Source organism: Pocillopora damicornis, chromosome 11 (genome assembly GCF_964200805.1).
Source record: "Pocillopora damicornis chromosome 11, jaPocDami1.2, whole genome shotgun sequence".
Classification (NCBI taxonomy): domain Eukaryota; kingdom Metazoa; phylum Cnidaria; class Anthozoa; order Scleractinia; family Pocilloporidae; genus Pocillopora; species Pocillopora damicornis.
The window spans coordinates 23,164,423-23,178,377 of record NC_142680.1 but is presented as its reverse complement, the minus strand read 5'-3'; the positions used below and the strand labels follow the sequence as shown (position 1 = coordinate 23,178,377).

General features: G+C 36.0%; 2 protein-coding genes across 4 annotated transcripts; one reads left to right on the top strand and one right to left on the bottom strand.

The window, feature by feature from the left end:
* The first annotated feature begins 285 nt into the window (after nt 1-285).
* LOC113678313 (dual specificity protein phosphatase CDC14A) lies at nt 286-11,287 on the top strand. 2 transcript variants are annotated; one of them, XM_027195202.2, is made up of 19 exons: nt 286-436; nt 532-622; nt 704-779; nt 2,500-2,592; nt 3,118-3,200; nt 3,563-3,629; nt 3,859-3,921; nt 4,243-4,279; nt 4,473-4,523; nt 5,207-5,381; nt 5,808-5,863; nt 6,243-6,330; nt 6,603-6,653; nt 6,886-6,953; nt 7,075-7,166; nt 7,631-7,833; nt 8,226-8,279; nt 8,731-8,838; nt 9,389-11,287. In XM_027195202.2, exons 1-19 carry the CDS (start codon nt 391-393, stop codon nt 9,450-9,452), a joined length of 1,566 nt encoding a protein of 521 aa, XP_027051003.2. In that variant the 5' UTR covers nt 286-390; the 3' UTR covers nt 9,453-11,287. The 2 variants fall into 2 exon arrangements, with proteins under 2 accessions (XP_027051003.2, XP_027051002.2); XM_027195201.2 differs by having other exon boundaries at nt 7,072-7,166.
* On the bottom strand, nt 10,868-13,847 carry LOC113678315 (uncharacterized). Of its 2 annotated transcripts, none has more exons than XM_027195203.2 (4): nt 13,552-13,847; nt 12,384-12,473; nt 11,805-11,914; nt 10,868-11,720 (listed from the first exon to the last, which is right to left on the bottom strand). In XM_027195203.2, the coding sequence occupies exons 1-4, from the start codon at nt 13,622-13,624 to the stop codon at nt 11,517-11,519; spliced, it is 477 nt and encodes a 158-aa protein (XP_027051004.2). In that variant the 5' UTR covers nt 13,625-13,847; the 3' UTR covers nt 10,868-11,516. The 2 variants fall into 2 exon arrangements, with proteins under 2 accessions (XP_027051004.2, XP_089044086.1); XM_089187960.1 differs by having other exon boundaries at nt 10,868-11,708; nt 13,552-13,779.
* Between the last annotated feature and the right edge of the window lie 108 nt (nt 13,848-13,955).

Below are 13,955 nucleotides of genomic sequence, written 5' to 3'. Positions count from 1 at the left end.
TATTAGGAAACAATAAAAAACTTCCAGTCGATGTGAATCTGTGATCAACAGCACCTCAAAAACCGAATATCGAGTTGATGAAACATAATACGAGATAGATTTTTTTTTTTTTTTTTTTTTTGCAAAGTCTGGTTTTAAATCTGGCGAGAAGTACTGTATAAGTATTGTTCATAATACAGAGATTAGAAACGTCAGTGTTTATGGTTTATTTCTATGCCCTAATGGGGGCTCTATTGTGTTAGAACAGGTCGTCTCCCATGGCAACTTAATGCTTTGAGCTGTGATTGGTTGAAAACTGTAATGCAGTCGAACTGTAAAAGAATGGAGTAAGCGAGTTCGGTTGTAGACTTTTACGAAGATTTCTGTTCCTTTTTACTTGATTTAAACATCATGGCCGATGAAAGCGAGCTATCAAACGCAAGCGAGTTTATAAAAGGTACACCTCGGTTGTTTTTATCCGCTGCCAATATGGTTTACCGCCAAGGAATTGTCAGTCTTATCCAAGATGTCCCCTTCTTAATTTCTTACTAGATCGATTGTACTTCATCACTCTGCGAAACAAGCCCAGACATACTGAATCTGTTCATTACTTCTGTGTAGATGATGAATTGGTGTATGAGAAGTAAGTATGTTCTAGTTTGGAAGCTTATTTGCCGTCAGCCTGCGTTCTAATTAGTCAATTTGTAAACTTGTCGTTCTGCAGTTTTTACGCCGACTTCGGACCCTTGAATCTTGCTATGCTGTATCGCTACTGTTGTAGGCTTTACAAGAAGCTTAAGGTAAGCAATCTGCTGTTTTAACTAATTTTTGTGGACGAAAACATGAATATTATATTTCAAATTGTTTTATAGACAAACTCATGCAGTTCGCTCGCAGTCATTCTTGATTTCTAGCGGACTTCCAGTGTCCATGAAAAATGAAGTAAAGACTTAACTCACATCCGTATTATTTTACGCTCGTAGTATTTATTAGAGACTTCAACGTCCGTTGTTTAGATGCAACTCCTTGTTTTTTCAAGTCGGTGATATTGATACTTTAGTTGGTATTCCGTTTATGGAGACTATCTAAGCGCTATCTATATGATCAAAACATCGTTGACGATGTTTTTTCCTTGTACGGGTCCCCGCGTTTGTTTGCTAAACGCTAAGCTTAACCTATTTGTATTTCAGCCGGTCGTAATGACTCGAAATTACTCCCTCCTCCTTCTCTGTACTTAAATATAAAGTTTGGATAATCAGAAAACCAGAGTTTGGGCACATCAGCTCTGAAAAGTTGTGGTTACTTGTTACAAATGTTCCCGTACGATAATTTAAGTCTGTGGTTTGGAATTTTGCCTCGTGTTCACGGTCTAATGCTAAAACAGACAAACAGAATTCGATATTGAGATACGTTTGCACTCAAAAATTCTTTCTCTTTATCTTCTCTATTGACACTCTCGAAACTCTTCTCATGCAATATGTCGAAGAAATAAACTGTGAATCCAATTAGAAACCTAGATCGTAAGTTATTACCTAGGGTAAAGTAAAGTCGAAGTGCTCTAGTGTTACGCAATTAAGATTGGCGATGGAAAATTTACGTAGCTTAGCTTACTCATGTCTCAGTTCTCTGCTCGTCTGTTGGGGCATCAGAAATTATATATATTAGCATCATATTTGAAAGAATAGGCTATTAGTGTTATCTTTTGATACTCCGGTTGAAATCTGATTTTTACTATTGATGAATTCACAATAATTAGAGTGACTGAAACATCTATAATTTTGTTGACATGTAAAACGTGTATTCATGATTGATATGAACTAAATGAACTACATGAATTCCTATAGTCTGTATGAAAATCTTCTTTCCTGCCCTTAATGTGTGCCTATCTAAATTGATCTGAAAACTTATTTTAAAAACTCATTTTTCCAATTATTCAAAATTATATATCATTGGTTATAAATATTCCTTTTAACAGTGGTTTGAAAAATCATCTTGGCTTGTTGAAATAGAGCAGCTGTTTTTGTCTTTTGTTGTTTACTAGTCTCTGTTAAAAACATCCTTTTTTTTTGGCTTGTATCAAAATATTGTCAATTTATAAGTCAGTGGATATAGTAATTGAAAATTAACAGTTGTGTCATGTTGAACTTTTTATTGTAAGAGGAGGTATTTTCATCATCATCACATGGTGTTATCAATTTCAGATCAACATTTGTTATATTGTTGTGGTTTTTCTTTGGAGTATGAGATAAAAGCTTAACTCTATGATACTATTGCTGGTCATTTTTTGATTAACTTTGATTGGAATAGAACAATCGTGTGCTTAGATATGTCAAGCTAGACATCTAAGATTTGGGCTTAAACAGGACTACGACTTTCGAGATTTGCAAAACTAAAGTATGACTTTGTGGGCTTAGAAGACATTTCCTCAACTTATAAATTTCTTCTGCTGTTATATTGTGGTTTTAGTTGAAAATGAGGTAACTCAAATGATTGAATCTATATTTTTGTTTGAATTTGTAGTCTTTCTCTTTGGCAAAGAAAAAGATCATTCACTACACCTCATTTGATAGCAGGAAGAGGGCAAATGCTGCATATTTAATTGCATCATATTCAGTAAGTATTATCACAGTTAATATTCATTTTACAACGTGTTGTTCTTTTGTTTTCAGTGTACGACATAGGTTTGCTACTTTAGAGAACATCAGTTTGGGTTTTTTCCTTTACAAGAATAGCATCCTGTATTCTGCCAGGATCAGCAATGTTGAAACTTTAAAGTCAGTTATTTGATTAATAATGGTAATGGGACTGAGTGGAGTCCAATTTGGTCTGTGATCGTAGGAGTGATTGACAAAATTGGATGACTACAAAGCAGGAGTCTGAATTGTTAATCACAACTATAATTACAGACCAAATTGGATGACACAAAGACCATTTACTAATTAATCAAAACCATGACAAAATTTGAAAAAGACACTAGCACTAGGTAACTCAACAAAATGTGTGATGACGTGGTGCACAAATGATGTGTACGGCCCACTTACACTAGTGTGATGTGTCAAAAACTTTAACTCACTTTGTTTTGCCACTTAGATCTTCAATTATTTACTGTAATAACTGGTGCATCTTGCTTTTTCATAGATAATCTACCTGAAGAGAAGTCCAGAAGAGTCTTATAGACCACTGATAAAAAATGGCTGCAACCCACCATTTCTTCCATTTAGGTGTGTATTATGTAAGGGTGATATGCATGAACTCACAAGGTACATCAGTTTGTGTTTCATCTAATAAGTGTCTTGTATTTGGACAAGTACAATAGGATTTTTTTCACCTTGTTTTTATTAGGTTTTAGAAGTCCACATTTATTCATCTTCCCCTTAAACACAAGAATTTATTTTTATTGTCATTGTTGTAGACTTCAGCTTTGAGGAAATGATTAGTGGTTGAAGAACTTGCTCAAAGAACTTGCTTGTGGAATACTTTTAGAAAGCAAAAAGAGTAAAATGTACTCACTATCTACAGTGTGGTGTCTTTAATTTTGTAATGAAAAATAAATGGACTAAAACAGTGTTTCTTTCCTTTACAGAGATGCATCCTTTGGAACATGTTCATACAACCTTTCTCTAATGGATGTTTTAAATGGCCTTTACAAGGTACAAGAGCAATTTAACTTGCCTTTGATATTGGTATTGGCAATGAGAGTGTAATGTGAAAACCAGTGATAATACCTGCTAGTTATTTGCATTTTTTTTTTTAGGTCAAAATCTTTAATATCACGAACATGTTTCAGTACATGGCATGAATCAAACAATATGACAAGCTAGGTGACCTTGTGTAGAGTAATTGTTTATTGTAAAAGTCATATTTTTTTTATTAATGCAGGGATTACAAAATGGGTTTTTTAACTTTGAAACTTTTGATGTAGAAGAGTATGAACATTATGAGGTGAGATGTTTGAATTTGACAGTTTTAGTTAAAATTTTTTGATCAATTTTTACCTCTTAGCTATAAGTCAATTTTATTATAGTTTTCTGTTGTTATAATTGTAGTTTTTTTAATATATCATGTCTTTCTGTTTTTATCAGTCTTACTAGTATTTATATTTTTTTGGGCACATTTAAAAATTGTAACAGCGATTTGCATGTTTCAAATATTTTATTGTTATAATAATTTTTATCTACATGGTTATTCTTAACATTGTTATTTTTGTTATCATTGATTATAACATGCTACTGTTATCTCTGCGATACATTTTCTTTCTTGCAGAGAATTGAAAATGGGGATTTCAACTGGCTGTTACCAGGTTAGAAAAATTGATAACTTGGCAGTTGATTAAATGAGATGGCTGCAAAAATTAGTGTCAATGAATAACAACTTGAAGAAATATTCTTCATTTGTGAAAAATTTTACCATTTACAAGTTTACTACATTTAATTTGCAGGGTGACCTGTTAACAAAGATTCCTAACTCAGTTTGTGTTGTAAACTATTTTTCAGATAAATTTTTGGCATTCAGTGGACCTCACAATAAAAGTAGAATTGAGAATGGTAAGCATTTTTGGCTGACTTTAGATTAAAATACCAGGGCTGGATTATCTCTGATCATAAAAACTATCACAAAATTCTTGAGTGTAATTGGTTATAAGTCGTCAAATTTGAGCACAATGCATATATAGGTAACATATCTGTAGCAGTAAAGAACAATAGAACAGTTTACACTTCATGCCTCTGTAATTGTACAGCATTCGGCATTGGCGCTGACTGTTGAATAAACCACTGGGTCAATATTCTTATGGAGAAAGTCATTTGTTATGTTTTGATTGGCAATAAGATTTTGTGGTGGTAAGCCTGTCTGTAGTCATGCTTGTGATTAACCAATCTGACTCCTGCTTCATGGTGGTCCAATCCTCTCAACTGTTTTACTGCCAAGAATCTGATTGTTAATTCTCCCCTCTAGCTGCTACACATTTCCTTGTAAATTAGTAGCAACAGTTTGGTGTTAGATCAAGATCAACTTCTACCTGTTAATTTTGAGTATTCTCAATACCTCTGTATTTGATAATGTATGGAATTTGTAGAGAGAAATTACATGTTAATCACTTCTGGGGGTTAAAGGATTAATCACTTGTGTAATTATTTGAGGAGTTGAGTTCTTATTATTATTATTATTCACAGTAATTTGATTATATTGAGGCAGTGTAGCTTACAATAGATATTTTACATTTTTACAGGTTATCCTCTGCATGCCCCAGAAGCCTACATCCCTTACTTCAAAAAGCACAATATTACAGCAGTCGTAAGACTCAATAAGAAATTCTATGATGCAAAGAGGTTTACAGATCATGGTATTGAACATTTTGACCTGTTCTTTGTGGACGGCAGTGTGCCAAGTGATATGATTGTCAGGTTGGTTATTTTGGCGTTTTTGTTGCTTTTTTATTATTATTAACATCTACATGTATGCAGGATGCTTTTTGCTTCATAAAACAGAAAGGGGAGAAATTTGTGTTGATTGTGCTAATATGAGTGAGAATGTAGGCAGACAGAGGATATGCTTGGGGAGGTTATGACAGGAAAAGAAGGAGTCCTGAAAAAATGCAGATTTTCTCTCACCTTCCCACTTATTAATTTCACTGAGCCTGGCAAAGACTGATTGGACAGAACAATCTAGGGATTGATGCACTCTCAGTTTGAAAAAAGTCATGTTACATGATTGTAAACTTTGTTTATGGGGGAAGTTGAGTTTTACCAAGTCCTTACTTTTGGGTGTTCATACATCTCCACTAAAGAAACATTTTCTCCCATACTGACATGAAATATCTTGCTCATCAGGCGTTTCTTGACAATAGCAGAAAATGCCAAAGGAACTGTTGCAGTTCACTGCAAAGGTAAGGGTTCACAATTCTCCAAGGACTGCGGTGGCCAAGTCTAACATGTTATGCTTGGTGAGCAAGTCTTCTATATGTAAGTTTGGGGCTGAAAATTCAGTGGGAACTTAACCTTTTTTTTTTTTTTTTTTTTTTAACCATTTTTAGATACGAATGACTGGTATCTAATTTCTCCTCACATTTTTTACTCTTAAATCAAACACAAGAATTATGAGAATTAAGGACATGATCATCAACTTATTAACCTCTTGATTGTTAAACAACAACAACAAAAAATGGAGAATTTGCATACTGATGTTTAAGTGTTAAGTGTTAATTGAATGCCTATTGGTTTACATGCTCGACTCTCGACTTAACTGCTTTATTTTCCTGCTTTCAGCTGGTCTTGGTAGAACTGGGACGTTAATAGCGTGTTACTTGATCAAGCATTACCGATTCACTGCTGCAGAAGCTATTGCCTGGTTAAGGTAAGAAGTGATACTACTATATCGTTGGCAGTGCCCGTGGGCAATATGAAGCGAATCCTGTGTTCTGACTGGCCCATCTTGCCTGCTCTGATCCCGACTTCGTCTCGGTCCATAAAAACGCAAAAAAGAGAACTTGGCCAATATCCAGCCATCTTGACCTCAGGCTTGGTCGATAACGCATATTTTACTGCTCGCACAAATCACCAGCATTTAAATTCTATCGAAGTGATCATAGATTTACAGTGTACCATTTTTTTTTGTCCTACTCGCAGAATTTGCCGTCCTGGATCAGTTATTGGACCTCAGCAGAATTTTTTGGAAGAGTAAGTGCACTGGTTCATGTGTTTTCTCCATTTATCTACAGATATAAAGACTAACTGGTACTCTTAGCTGGGAGGAAAGTCACAAAACCCCAACCAAATACATTTGTAGCTTTCCTTAAGCCAATTGAAAGTGTAAATCTGGGTCCTTCATTTTGAATACTAGTGCCATATAGTGATTTGAAACCTTTGAACTTGTTCTACAATGTACATGTATTTATTTGTTTTTTTGTAGAAAACAAGCCAGCTTGTGGATACAAGGGGACATTTTTAGAACGAGAGAAAAAGAGAAGGCTGAAAAAGGTTTGTTAACAGATAGTGTTTATATTAATTTTGATACAATTCTCTTAATAATACCGCAAACTGATCAATTGAACAACTTTGTAACTAAGGTTTCTATCAATTTTTGCTTTGTAAAAAGCAGTGGATCGCTGTGGAGTGAGTCGGCTTATTAGTGGAGTGGACACCATCAAGATTGAAGATTCTGTCAATACAAGGCCCAGTAAACTGTACAAGGTAACATCATTCTCAAGCAACTCATTGAAGAAGCTTTAACCAAATGTTTTGAAGTTTCGTTGTGCCTTAGAAAGATACCAGCAACCTGATGTAGACCAAGAGATAACGCACAAAATGTCAGTTTTAAAAAGTTTCTAGGGTGGCAGATTTACATAATTCGCTACCTTATGAAATATGAGTTCGAAACAAGTCTTTAACCTTTCAACCACTAAGAGTGACTGGTCTCTAATTTCTCTTTACCATATCACCCCTGAATCAAACATTGGAGCTGATCACGGACTAAAGATCACGGACTAAAGCAACTCTTGATTGTTGGACAAATTCTCCATGTCGGTGTCATAGGAAATGTTAAGAGAACAGTGTGGAGAATATGCATACCGATGTTAGGGTGTAGAGGGTTAAAACTTAACGATAGCCTCTTTTACACTTAAAAGTCTCTTATTTTACTCTATTCTTTTCCCAAGGATCTTACGCCCATGTTACGTGCTACACCCACTTCAGGCGCGTCTTTGCTCAGTGAACGTAGCAGCATCCTTGCCTCCAAAGAGATAACGGTCAGTAAAGATTCTAATGACAATGAGGAACCAACACAAGGAGATGAACTGAGGCGATTGAAGACCAGCCGTTCATTGCGTCATCCGCGATCGGCAACAACGGGTGCTTTAAAGTAAGCTTAGTTTATCACATTTGTTTGTAAAACAGGACTTATGAAATAAGCGCTTTGTAGTTTTGATGAAATACATTACAGACATTCGGCTTCCATCTTTAGGTGGAACCACTTTGTACAGCGTAATAAGTGGTACAAAATGGAAGTAAATGCTCAGTAGCCTTGATCTAAATACTCACACCCGGGGATTTCATCCACAGACTCAGAAGTTAGAACCACCTTGTACAGCATGATAAAGATTACCACGTGAAAGAACTGCCTAGGAGCTTTCATGCGACTTGTTGCATAAACTGAAAAGTCAGATTCGCGTTGTGAGGCCTCATCAATAACAAATAGAACCTTGTCATCGTATGAAATAAAATTTATTTTAGAGTTTTCCTTTTGTCTCTCAGACTGGAGGATGGTAGATTAGGTCACACTCGCTCCACGACTGGACAATCGTTGAAGTAAGTGTAACGTAGTTAAGTAAAACATACGACAATCTTTCACTTAGATATCGGATTAAAAAAATTCTGTTTTACCCACTCTTTGTGCTCATGTGTAAATATATATTAGCCAGGTAAATGCTAAAGAGGCTATAACAAACCAACAAGGAAAAGGATGAAGAAAATTTACTCGCATTGAAAATAACCACAAAAATATCACTTTGCTAAGATAGAAAAATACAATAGGAGAAATAAGGATGATTTGAGACGGAGAAGAAACAAATTGGAAATGACAAAGCTTGACATATTAGACACGTCACGTAGCGTCTAGAAGGCTTTTGAAATTTTACAGTAAACTTCTACGAAAGAAGAGATAAAAAAGTTAAAAGCTCTGAAAAAGAAAGGATTTGTTATTATTAAGAACACTTGCAGTGATCAGCAGGATTGAAATGTTTCTTAAACATTTTTACAGGCTTGCGAACGCGTCGACAATGCAGTCAGTAATGTCACCGCTGAAAACATCCAAAGTTTCTGCTCTACCGAGAAGAACAACAAGGACCTCGTCCCACATGTTACGAAGGTAATGACAGGCAAATTAATATTTTCCTTCAGAATGGGTGAAACGTTGATCAAGTATTTACTGTGTTGGACTTAAGGTTGAGAGCTCAGGGTTCAGTTGGTGTCCAGGTCATTGTGTTTTGTTCTTGTGTAAGACGCTTTACGCTCGCAGTGCCTCTGTCCAACCAGGATTATTTATATGTGCCGGTAAACTGTCAGAGAAAGATGATTTAATACTGAGGCGAGAGAGAGAGGGTTTGGGAGGGGGGTAACCAGCTGGAGTTGTAATACATCTAGGTTTCGTCATAGTATATACCTTACCAGACGAACACCTCGTCATTGTGGCAGCCAAAAGGATTTCCTTCTCTATAATGCGCTGTTTTCGGTTTTTACCAACAAAACCCAGACTAGCTGCAAGAAATCTTAACTCTACAAATTTGCCAGTTTTCTTCAAGCTCAAATCTGACCACTCGATTAAAAAAAAAAAGGAAGTAAGTAAATATTACTCAACTATATCATACGTTCTTTCTAATTGAAGCATTTTTTAAAATTTTTATTAATTCATTTTTCAGTCGTATGACATCATCACGTGTGAGCAGTAGAGCACTGAACTTGGCAGCCCTTGCTAAAACATAACCAACTACTACTCAGCGGGTCCTTTTAATGTTAGCTTACTGAACTGATTCAAGTAACGATGAAATACTGCTGAGCATCGGCTTCAACAGACGACGAGTTCAGTCTGTTGTGAAATACCCTTCCCGGTTGTTGAAGGCAGATCAGTGTGGCTAGTTCAGTAGAGGTATCAATAAGTATTTTGTGGAATAATATGCCAATTGAGAAGGATGCCCCGATCAAGAGTTAAAGAAAGTGTAATTAGGTTATTGTGGGATATGGAGCGATTGTAGATCGAGTGATTTGGTTTTACATTTTGATTTGAATAGTCGCAGGTTTTGAGTGATGGTCATGTTGTAAAATGGGAACTTTTTTTACTGTCTTTGTACAGATAAACAACTTGTTACGAATGCTAATTTATTATTAAGACATATTTCAGTATGATTAGGTTTTTAAGAAAAGTAAGGGTATCGAGTGATCACTGAAATATATAAAGTTCTTCGTATATATATTTTTTTGCGTTGTTGTACAACGCTGTGATGGTCACACAACGCGGTGAAGTTCACGCACTCTGTCTGTCACGCAGAGAGTGTAACGCGAGCTCAGTAGCTTTCAAGAAGTCTACCTGAAGGCTTCTGCTGTTTCCTTTGCTTTACTGGTAAAACTCAGGAAATAGTGGTGTCGTGGGAAGTTAGTTTTAGATTGAAGTGATTTTATAGAATATTGATGCATTGGATATGGTCCTTCATGTGTCCTGAAACAAGAGTGATGTGGTAGGATTATAAGGGCATAATTCATGATGCCCTGATTCGGCTCTTTTACAACGGTAAAACGAACGTTAGTTTTGAGGAAACCATAACATATTGATTTGGTTAAATAGACAAACAGCAATGTGGTATTCATAAACCATGGGCAAGGATGACCTAGGATGGAGAAGATTCGAACGGATTTTAAATGAAGACCTTGTAAACTTTTCTCCAATGTTTTTCAAGTGGCATAAACTTTGACGTACAGTAGCCCCCTTCGCTTGAGATTTAATCTCAGTAGTACACTGAATGCATTTAAATTTCGTTCATACTACGTCAAAATTGTAAGTTGCACGTTTACAGATGATGGTAGCGATGGAGTATTTTTCCTTTGGTTTCAAGAGTTTTTTCCAGAGCTGATAGTGTTGAAATCCTCTTAAAGTGTGTACCAATAGAAGAAAAAAAATAATTGTAAATTGTGCAAGAGAAATTATTTCAAACTCTGATTTGAAAATTCGATAGGAACTTTGTGGTTGTATGTACAAATTACTGTCGTTGTAATCTGGTACGTTTGTATTATACATTATTTTTGTATGGACCATTTCCAATAAGAAATGCAATTTTAGGGGATTGTTTAAGAGGAAGTTAAGGTATTTAGCTACAGTTTGCAGATTTGATATACTTAACCGTGCGTAATTTTAACCGTACATGTTTAATGCTCTCAATCGCGATTTAGAATATTTGAATATGACAAATACTTACCAAAAACTCTATTAACTATTTTAGTTTTTATCAATTTTTGTTGTCATGCTGTTTAAAGGATCATATTCGCATTACATTGGTGAGACTATATAGTTTGCTGTGGCAAAATCTCGAAACTCGTCCTGTCGTCAATTAACTTACTTTCTGTTGCAAGAATGCAAGGCATTCCTAGTTTTAAAAAAACGTTGGGTTCTATATATTGTGACTACCTCATAATTTTCCCAAAACTGTGTGAGGAAATTATACTAACTTTATTTTAAGCTTTCTTACTCTTTTATTATCGAGAGTAACGTGTTTATATGTATTAAAAGGTCATATATTGCCTTTCATAATAAAACGTTCAAAGATTTATCTGATTGTTAATTTATTTGTTTTGTCTTTAATTAAATTCTTTATTTTATCAACCCTGAAGAATTCTCATCATAATGGATAAAATAAACTTGTGTATCAACCTCTCTAACACTATTATAACAGTACTTATGGTAATTCTTTTCAGACAAACGAAGGAAAAAAATTTTTAACTCTCGACTGAAACGTGTCGTGAAGAGGATGTGTGTAACCGCTGACACAGGTTATTGCGTTAGCGTCTTTCCTCAGCAGGTACTATTAAAACGGGTATGGTCATGTGTTGAGTGACGTAGTCGCTGACACTCCCTAAGATTGTTCGTCTAATGGTTCCCAGTCCTCTACTTCCTAAAATTATACATTCGGCTTTTTCTTCCTTTCCCACTGAGCAGATCACATGACCAATCGCTCCGTAAGCAAAGAGAGTCTTGAAAGGAAGCTGGAAAATAGAAAAAAAAGGCGTTCCTTTTTCGTTTTTTGCCGAGTTATGCCGAGGAATGTAATATGGCCATGAAATACTTGCCTTCATTTCTTTGCATTTCTTCTCGTAGCCGCTCAGCATCTCTTCTGCCTGTTGTTCCGCTTTTTCCAACATTCGTTCCCATTCTTCTCGCGGTGGAATGCTCATACAATCTGTAACATAAAAGGTTCTTTAAGACTGATAACACTTTTTTCCAAATACTGCAGCTTTTTTTCCCTTGTTGTTTCTGCGTCGTCTATCCGACTAAATTTTGTCTGTCATTTCATTATATAACGTTACTATCTCCGCGTGACCCTGGGGAAAGTTCGTGTCGCTCACGGAAATTCCCAATTTAATAAAATACGTTACCCTTTCAAGGGCCGCGATCGTTTTGGCCAGCAGTAAGAATCGAAGTTCGATCAGTATCCACTGAGTACACTGAATACCTTCCTGAGACGACAGTGGCATTTTGACCCCAATCTAACGTGAACTTAGAACAATTGACACCTCCATATTGCATTTTTGGCCCAAAAGGTTCAGAGGCTCTTGCTACCAACCTCTATGTTTTCATGACGTCACGGTCAGGTCTGATAATGCTTAGGAGCTGTACTGCATAGAAATGATTGCTTAACACATTCTTACTTGCAAATGTTGGTGCTGGAGTGATAGGGGACTCGTAAACATGAACAAACACAACCTGATCTCTCTCCTGTCGGAATTTATCAGCGTACCCTGCAAGTAAAAAAAAAACATATTAAGTGGAAACATATGTGGCGAAAACATCATAATCCTTATATTCAAACTAACACTAACTCTCCTCCTATTTTTCCGATCTATTTTAGCCTTGGAACTTCTCGCAAGGTTCGTTAAAGCTTTGGTGCGAGGTTAGAAGCCGAAGTTTTCCCGACCACTCTCCGGGTACTTTACGAACACCTGCATCGGCTTGGAGCAGGTGCTCGCTACCTTGAAATGATAACAATAATTAACTGGCGTATGGCCGATACCAAAATGCTAATTCGCGCTAGGCTTGTGGTAAAACAAAACAAAACATTGCGTTTTTTCGATTCTTTCAACAAAAATAAAGCACCGTTTGAAAAGAACATCTTACAGCTAATAACTGGCAAATCAAACAGCTGATTTCTTTACGTTAGTTTTTTCCCTGAGCAAATGAGTTGTTCAGGATAACGCCTTGACCGTGCCTTCACTTTCGTCGCTTTTACAAGATTGATGAATCTATCGGCTTTCAACGATTGGTATTCACTTTTTATTCCGGAAAAAGACTAGCTCTAAAATATTCTAGTTGAGGTAGTTTTTGATACCAGGAACTTTCTATAACGTGACGAGAATATTTGAAAATACAAAGGCCTGTTTTGATAAGAAATTCAATGTAGAATCAGTTCTTTAAATCGACAGTTGTACATGTCTGATTGCGTTGCAGAGCTCCGCTAGATTGTTCTCCAGAATAGCGAGAACTCATGGAGATTGTTCTTTCTGGGGATGCTTACATGCATGCGCGTAAACGTACCAAAGAATGAGAGCGGCCATGGAAATATCAAACACATTTTACCTGCCTAGAAAATGATATCAGTTGAGCGGAATTTGCGACAAGGCAGCGTTAAACACCATGCCACAAGCTTATCATAGAGAGAAAAATCTACGAAATTAGAGCTGCGTAAAAATGTAAATCAGCTTTAAATTCGAAAATTTGATCCCACAGAATTGTAACCTCATGCCAAAATTATGCCATTGGTTCAAGACTGCTAGATTTCGGCAGCAGTTTTAAAAAATACTTCGATCCTTTTTTACTCACATGCAAAGGCTCTCTCGCTGTAGACGCTTCCATCCACTGCCACTAAAATGTTTCTTGGGGATGTCGATGGCATTTTTTGTGATGGTTTCTTCCTGTTGAAAAGTGATGCTTTGTGAACGATGATAGCAACGTGTTTGTGTGAGAATCAAGATTGAAAACAAGATATTTTCATTTCGTAGCCCAATTGCTTCCTCTTATTTGGAAAATCCAAACAGTATACTCCAACGGGATTAATAATTAACAAAAACATTGATATAATGTTTTACTTTAGCAAGCTGGTACAAGAAACAGAAAGTGAAATTTATGCTGAACATGGGTTGATTGAAAATCGATTTAATTTTTGTTTTGCGCAACAGCTATCTTACAGTGGAACTGAAATTAGTGATTTTCAAGATAAGTTCAAT